Genomic DNA, 7,858 nt, shown 5'->3' with positions numbered 1-7,858 from the left:
GGTAGGAGCCTCCACCCCTGCCTCCTCCCCTGCCTCCTCCCCTCCTGACCCTCTCCCCCAGCCTCTAGAGGACAGCCAACTCCACGATGCTCTTTGCTCTGACCTCCAAAACCTCATGTTCACACACCGTTTCTCCTCCCCGCTGTAGGAGACTACTGGATCGACCCGAACCAGGGCTGCACCTTGGACGCCATCAAAGTTTTCTGCAACATGGAGACGGGCGAGACCTGCGTCTACCCCAACCCCAGCAGCATCCCCAAGAAGAACTGGTGGACCAGCAAGACCAAAGACAAGAAGCACGTCTGGTTCGCAGAGACCATTAACGGCGGTTTCCACGTAAGCATCCCAGCTGGGTTGGTGCCACACACCGAGAGCAGGAAGGGAGATTGAGCAGGAGGTGGTGTTGGGTGTCTGGTTGGAATGTCCTTCCTTGGGGTTGTGTTGACACAAGGGACTAGGTGCTTTGGAGGACTATATTGAAAGGTTGGAGTTGGGTAAGTAGGGCTGTGATTTTTGCAGCCATCTAGGAAGATGTGGAAGATGTGTGTTTAGCCATCTAGAAGTATGGAAGTTCCCTCAAAAGGTGGCTGAAAATAGGGTCATTGTAACACCCCCAGGTTTTAACGTCTCACCTCTTCCCTCCAGTTTAGCTACGGCGATGAAGACCTGGCTCCCAACACTGCCAACATCCAGATGACCTTCCTCCGCCTCCTGTCCACCGAAGGCTCCCAGAACGTCACTTACCACTGCAAGAACAGCATCGCCTACATGGACGAGGAGACGGGCAACCTGAAGAAAGCCATCCTCATCCAGGGATCCAACGACGTGGAGATCAGAGCTGAGGGCAACAGCAGGTTCACGTACAGCGTCTTGGAGGACGGTTGCACGGTAAGTCCACAGGCGCCTGCAAGGGGAAGATGTAGATGATGAGTTGGGGTTGAACCCATGAGGTCGCTGTTGGTTTGGAGGGCTCAAGAGCATCTCATAACATCCTTCCTCCGTGTTTTCTCCCCAGAAACACACTGGCAAATGGGGCAAGACAGTCATTGAGTACCGATCGCAGAAGACCTCGCGCCTGCCCATTGTAGATATTGCACCTATGGACATTGGTGGAGCCGATCAGGAGTTTGGCGTGGATATTGGCCCAGTCTGCTTCTTGTAAAAAGAATTGTTTTATTTGTGTGTTTGTTTGTTGTTGTTGTTTGTTGTTTTTTGGTTTTGTTTTGTTTTTTAAAAAATCCAGCCCAATACCATAAAAGTAAACTAAAAAAAAAAAAACAACAACCCACCCCAAACCCACCCCGAGGACCTGAGTACCTTCCAATCGCTCGTACGACTTCTGCACTGAATGGCTGCAACGACCCCTCGATTCACGCCCTTCCGTCAGGGACCACCGCCTCTTTCCAAGGCCGTCCAGGCAGGCTGCGAAATTAAAAACAGAAAAAAAAAAAACCAACCAACAAACCCACGGTCTTATTTATTTATTCTCTTCCTGTAAGACCTATTTTTTAGGTCAGGTGGAGGTGGGAATCTAACTGGCAGGTACGACGGCCCTTCCCTGCAAAAGGGATCTCGCAAATCCAGGTATCACGAATCCCCTCCCGTCCCCATCCCTCCCCCTGTGTATCACCAGCAGGAGTGCTAATGTATAAATACAACAAAACAAAAAAATAATAATAATGGTGCTATTCTTGTAAAACAAGTCTGTATTTTTTAACATCAGTTGATATAAAAAAAAAAAAAAACTTTTGGTGGAAAGTACAAGGCGATCTGGGCGTTGTTTTTGTCAGTGTTTGCTGTGGTCTAACGTCTTTCTCCCCATTTCTCAGCCATGATAAAGGAAGGTTTTGGGTCAAATCCCCAACTTTTCTGGGTTGGGGCTACCTCAGAGGGAAAAAAAACACAACAGTGAAACAACTAAATCCCCCCAAAAGCCAAAAAAAGGGAGGGGAAACCTCTTTTAAAGTGAAAAATCGTGAAACACCAGGAGCCAACACCACAGCACGAGGTTTCTCTTAAGGGATCCCTTCTCCCACTGCAGCCCGAAACAGAACTGGTATGAGTCGAGGCAAGCATTAGAGTCACCAGTTGAAGGAAACCAGTAAAACCAGTGGGGAGGGGGATGCTGGGCCCCATCCTCATGCAAATCCATATGGTGGTGCCCTCTAACCCTCCTCCTCATCCTCAACACGGAATTTATCCCATTTTATACCTGTAAAAAATGTAATTTCAGGATATAATTTGCGATACTGAGTGCAGTAGAGTCACAGCCATTGCACGTAAAGCAGCTGTGCCTTTATGGCTTCATAAAAAGTTACATATGTAAATTCTTCTCTTGCTAATTAGAGGAAAAGATTCAGTAGTTGAGTTGTTTGCATTTATTTTTTATTATTATCTTAAAGGAAAGTAGCCCACTGACCCCACAAGAGTTACGACCGTGCCTGAGCTTTACATGCAGGATGTAACGGGCAGCAGTTGACTGGGCAGTTTAGGAGTTTTATGACAGTGCTTTTGTAAAAACCTCAGCTTTTTGCATCCCTTGATAGCAGAGGCACTGCAGTTTTTCATTAAGAGAAATTACGACTTTAAAGGATTAAAAAAAAAAAACCAAACCAAAAACACACCCAACATGCTACTTTGGGGCCCTCATCTCAATTTTAAACACTCACAGCTGGCGACGCAGCAGCAACCGCTCCTGCTAGAGCACCTGAGGATCTTTAAAAAACATTGGCAGAGGAAATTCATTAGAAAGGATTGGGGGATTAGGAAGGATTTTCAAAATAAAACACCCTTTAAAAGGCCAAATACTTTGCCACATGACCCGGAGGGCACCCCTAATTATGAGAGCTCCGGCTCACCCCTGCCGCACAACTAATTCGGGGCAAAGCTGCCTCTGTTCAGCCAAGCGGTGGGTTTAGGGTTCCTGCTGCAGGCACCCAGGGAGCACCCCCCCAAAAAATAATCACCCAGTGGAAATATCAACCCTGTTTGTAGGACTGGGCCCTGAGGGGCAGGAGAGTGTGGGGGTCTCTCCAAGACAGCGACACGGGTGGGGAAGGCAATGTAGGGGAGCAGGAGGCTGCATCACCCCGCAAGGAGAAACCGCATCTCAGCTGGGAGTGAGCACCGCCAGGAAACAACACAGGTGAAGAGCAAAGCTCGCGATTTCCTCATTTTCCTTAAAAAAGGAAAGTTCAACTTATGATAAATCAGGCTTGGGGGGTTACGAAAGCTAACGAGAAGCTCGTGATGGAGATGAGCAGGGAGTGGGTGGGGTGACAGGCACTGAAGGGAAGTGGGTGACTCCTGTCACTGGTCCCAGCTCCTCTAAGCGGGGGGACAGGGAGGTGGTTTGCTGCTCTCTGGCTGAGTTTCTTGGTCCCCACTCCCCAAAAATCATCAGGAAGAGAACAGGTATTTCTGGGCAAAGGATGAGATGACACCACTCACACCACAGAGCGCTAACTCTAAGGCAAAGCTCGATTTCTACAGGGACTCTGAATTCCTCAAACAAAGGGCAGCGTGCAGTAAGGTACAACCCAGCTTTAATCAGTAGAATTCAGTTCTAGCACCCCTGCTAGGCAGAAACACCGCTTCTTACAAAAAAGGCAAAGTGCATTTTTATTTCACACTCGCACAAAATAAAGTATCCTTCACTGAAAACCTTTTCTCTTGCAGCCTTTACCTGCGCTTTGTTTACACACACACTTGCACAATCTCACATCCAAGAGGCGGCCGGAGAAAGGGGTCGGTGCAGGCAGGGAGGAAACGAGGGCAGCGGTAGCCATCAAATTCCAGAAAAACTACAAAGGGCAGCAGCGGAATGAAATCCTCCAAGCTGCAAATGGCGCGAGTCCGCAGGGAGAACCGCAGCGGGCTGAGCTTTCACGTTTATTAGCTTTAAGAGCACAGTTGATACCATCCGCGAGGACAGCCGGCTCCTGGGAGGCAAGGCTTTGAAACTCCCAACTCCCACAAAAATCAGTTTAAATCCGCACTTGTTCACGGCAGGCACAAGTACAAAGCGACACCGAGCTACAAGTTCCCCGATTTCAAACCCCAGAGGCCCCGCAGCTGCCGAACGCGGGGAGAAAAAGGTTCAGAGCCACATGTGGAGGAGGAGGAAGGTCTAATTCACAGGGAGCCTTCACGCGTCCCCAGCAGCGCTGCACTTACTGAGGTCGTCTTCATTAAGGCGGCGCTTTGGTAGGGGTTTGCTGTAGGTGGCCTCAGCTGCCAACAAACAGAATCTGCGCAACAGAGGAAGCTTGTTTCGAAGGTTTCAATTCCTTTGCCTCCTTCTAGTGCAAGTTACAGAAGTGAAAGCCTCATCTGTGTGTTCCTTAAGAGAACTATCCCTTTTTATCAAGCCCTGCTTTGAAACAAGCCAGTGACACGCTGCCACTGAATAAAAAGTGGAATAAATTAATTGGACAGAATTAGTTTACTCTGAAAGGACTCGACGCAGTGCTAAGCGTCAAAACAGCTGCAAAAATCAACCCTAAATCTTTGGGATCTTCAGACCCCAAAGCATAAAGCTTGAGAGTCCAGTGTCCCTACCAAAAAAAACCCTAGTTCTTCGGAACAGAAGAGGAAGGCAGGCGCAACAGGACCCTGACTTTGGGAAGGGACCTGTGTGCTCGCACATGAACACCACCCCAAGCGGGTTTTGTGGACAGGCCAGCAGCACAGCCCAGCTGCACGTGGAAGAGCATGAAAGGGACCCAGAGCTTTCAAATATCGCCCACCAAAGTCACTCGCGGTCCCTCCGCTTCTGTTTGAAAGTTCCTGGTCCTTTCTAGGAATCCATCTGCATGATCAACCACCCACGGAAAGCATCAGCTGCGCCCTCAGGGCTTGCTCTTGGCTTTGGCTGCATCTCCCATGGAGGGGGACAGCAGAGGCAGCAGGTCCTGGGCAGCCGTGGAGTTGGTACTGCAATCCACATAGTGGTACGTTTCCAAAGCGCTCTGCGTCACATGGCCAATGTACGAGAGCTTCACTGATGTCCTGGGAGAGGGGGGAGAGCAGTTTAGCAGGGACAGGACCAGCGACAGCAATCCCTCTATCAAAATAACAAACCCAGCAGGTTTTACACTCATCACGTAACTCCTCTTCCCCCTCAAAAGCTGCAGAACCTCTCAGATTTTTGCTCAAGATCGCTCCCTGCAGCAGGCAGGGATACGCAGAGCTGGCAAACGCAGCTCTCTGGGGCACACCACACCTCACGTGTAAGCTCAGCACGGAGCAACCTGGTGTCTTCTCCCCTCTATCTTACATTTCACCCAACTGTGTCAACCGGCCTGGATTAAAAGCTGACACAGTGAACCAGGCTGGGGTGCTTGCCAAGGGGGATTTTCTTCGTGTACCCTAGATTTGCTGCGGCAGCAATTCCCTTTTGAGTCAGGAGCCGAGCAGAGAACCACCTACCTCATGAAGATCACTATGTTATGTACCTTCACCTTGGGAAACGTGCAAAAGAAACTGGAAAAGACCAAAACAAAGAAATAGGTCAGCACGGGCTAAGCAGGGTTGCAGAGACACTTGCGTTTCTCGGTATCTTCTGATGATATTTTCCCTTTGGTGCCAACTCAACTCGAGACACCGTCCAAGAACCACATCACAACATCCCGACAAAGCAGCTTTTCAAGTCATTTCTAGCAAACAGTTACTTTCCAGGAAGCAAGCAGAAAACAAGTAATTTCCAGAGCAAATTCTAATTAAAGCAGCTTAAGCCTGCCCTCTCCCACAGAGAGTAGTCAATCCTTACTACACATAGAAGAAAGGTCCACCCAGCTCTGCCCTCACAGTGAAATTCACCTGTAAAAGAGAAAAGAAAAATGCATTCAGTTGCTGCTCAAGTACTCATTTAAATCCACCCCTTCCAGAGTCTTTCCCACCTTGTGTGCCTAAAGCATAGGCTACTCTAGCCAGGAGACTGTTTTGCCAAGCAAAGCTTTAAGGTATAGGTAGACTATCGTCAAGTTAACTCGCCATAGCATACAGGTTTCATACTAGATTTGGTGATGCTTAGATTGTAAGTGCAATGAAAGATGAATACCAGTTTGTCGCTCAGCGGCTGGATGCTGGAGACGTTGGTGATCTGCTGGGTTCCCACCACAGTGTTCATGTACTGCACCTGACTAGTCAAGCTGGTCACTGTCACCGAGTAGAAGTTGGAGTTCCTGATCCGTAAGGTGGCCTGGATAGAAACACAGGAGGAGACATGAGTAGCAGCGACCTTCCTGGCAGCTCAGCACAGAATTTATTCCCTCGGGCACACAGACACACAAAAAATTTACCGTGATGGCAAGAATGACAGCGGAGTTCTTCTTGTCGAACCAAACTTGAACCACTTTAATCCCGTCATCATCCACCAGGACAGAGTGTGGGAACAGGAAGAAAACCACCAGCCCCGATATCAGAAGGCAGAGCAGCACAGACAGCAGGACGTACAGCTTCCTGGAAGAGGCAGGGAAGGGGTCACCTCCTTTGCCCTAACACAGCCTCTGCAGCCACAAGAGACCTTCTACCCGAAACCCAACCCAGCCAGCAAACAACTCCTATTTGTTCTTCCCTGGAAGAGGCACAGAAGTGCTGCTTTAACATTTTCGATATCTGAAATTGCTCAAAACCCTCGGCCTTTAAAAAGGTTTTTTTTGGTAATGAGTAACCAAAGAATCATTTTTGCTCCCATAGTGTTTTCACAATCCGGTATTTTTGCTGCTGGTAAGACAGTTTCTTTCTAAAAGCTTCAGTAAAGGGTGCGAGGGCGCAGTGTGTGAGTAGGATCATTGTTTCCACATTCACCCCACAGTGGGATTTCACAGGAAGTATTTAAAAGTTACACTCTAAACTGTATTTGTTGGCATACTTGGATGAAAACAAACCACCAGATGAAGGAGAGGCTGCAGACTGGGTGAAGCATTTAGTTGTGGCAGTAAGTGACAAAAGAGCCCTGTTTGCTCTTCACAAAATGTAATTAATCTCTTACTACACACTTACGTTCTCTGTGGACGAAGCCGTTGGTCGCTGTAGGGTATCAGAGCCACCAACTCATTTACCTGCTCTGGAAAGGAAAAGGAACATATTAACTGATTCTATATATTTCAAAGGTCACTCATGTAAGTAATCAAAATTTTCTTCTAGTATTTAGGCCTGAGAAGAACACTCACCTGTGGGAATGCAGCCAGTGCCTTGACAAGTAGGACAGGTGATGCTGTCCTGACCTGTGAATTCAACGTACGGAAACTTGGCAATGTCTTCCACACGGTCTCGGCTATCGAGTAAGTCATCATCGTCATCCTCAGCCTTCCTCCTCTGCCTGGAGGCAGCATTGTTAACGGAGAGGGAAAGCACAGAACCCATTGTGCCTGCTGTAGAAAAGCTGCATAACCTATAACAGGGGCAGCAAGGGCAATCCTGGTCATTAAATGGGTTTTCCACTTGCTTCTGGCCAACAAGGAAACCCCACTCTGAACTCCAGGCATGAGGGGAATAGGCCCACGCTGGAGACCCATCCCCAACACCCCTTAGAGAAACACCCCCCAGACAGAATCACCCTCCCAGGGGGCCCAACACCCACCACAGCCAGCCCTCCAACCTCAAGGCCGACTCCCCCAGCACCCTACAAAAAGAGACACTCTATTTCAGCACACTTCAGTGGAGGCTCATTCCCACAAAGCCCCTCAAAACCGTGACATCCCCCCAAAACTCAACAGCTCCACAGAGACAGATCTACACTCCCCAAGACCCCACAAAGGAGAGACATACCCTTCCTCCGCAGCCAGACACGCCTTCTTAGACACCCCCCACCCCCAAAAAATACACACAGCGCCTCACACACACCACCCCGCCC

At 49.0% G+C, this 7,858-nt stretch overlaps 2 protein-coding genes across 2 annotated transcripts in view; one reads left to right on the top strand and one right to left on the bottom strand.

Moving 5' to 3' along the window:
* Positions 1-1,172, top strand: part of COL2A1 (collagen, type II, alpha 1) — a 9,788-nt gene extending 8,616 nt beyond the window's left edge. Inside the window, 3 exon segments of the mRNA XM_009893065.1 lie at positions 3-336; positions 646-888; positions 1,016-1,172. Coding sequence (XP_009891367.1) covers positions 3-336; positions 646-888; positions 1,016-1,162 — 724 coding nt within the window. The 3' untranslated portion in view covers positions 1,163-1,172.
* A 3,678-nt stretch (positions 1,173-4,850) lies between these two features.
* On the bottom strand, positions 4,851-7,368 carry TMEM106C (transmembrane protein 106C). The gene is made up of 7 exons (XM_009893064.1): positions 7,176-7,368; positions 7,006-7,069; positions 6,303-6,462; positions 6,062-6,202; positions 5,771-5,820; positions 5,431-5,484; positions 4,851-5,010 (listed from the first exon to the last, which is right to left on the bottom strand). Exons 1-7 carry the CDS (start codon positions 7,366-7,368, stop codon positions 4,851-4,853), a joined length of 822 nt encoding a protein of 273 aa, XP_009891366.1.
* Between the last annotated feature and the right edge of the window lie 490 nt (positions 7,369-7,858).

Source organism: Charadrius vociferus, unplaced genomic scaffold, assembly GCF_000708025.1.
Source record: "Charadrius vociferus isolate BGI_N301 unplaced genomic scaffold, ASM70802v2 scaffold2109, whole genome shotgun sequence".
NCBI lineage: Eukaryota > Metazoa > Chordata > Aves > Charadriiformes > Charadriidae > Charadrius > Charadrius vociferus.
Note: the sequence above shows the minus strand (reverse complement) of the source record. Positions and strands in the feature narration are given on the sequence as shown.

Bases quoted from the DNA above. Each gene is read 5' to 3' on its own strand.
- TMEM106C (XM_009893064.1), bottom strand. From the start codon at position 7,368: ATGGGTTCTGTGCTTTCCCTCTCCGTTAACAATGCTGCCTCCAGGCAG. The intron at 6,203-6,302 runs GTAAATTTTTTG...GTTTCTATCCAG, and splicing joins CTGTCATTCTTGCCATCACG to GCCACCTTACGGATCAGGAA. The intron at 5,821-6,061 runs GTATTCATCTTT...TCTCTTTTACAG, and splicing joins AGCCGCTGAGCGACAAACTG to GTGAATTTCACTGTGAGGGC.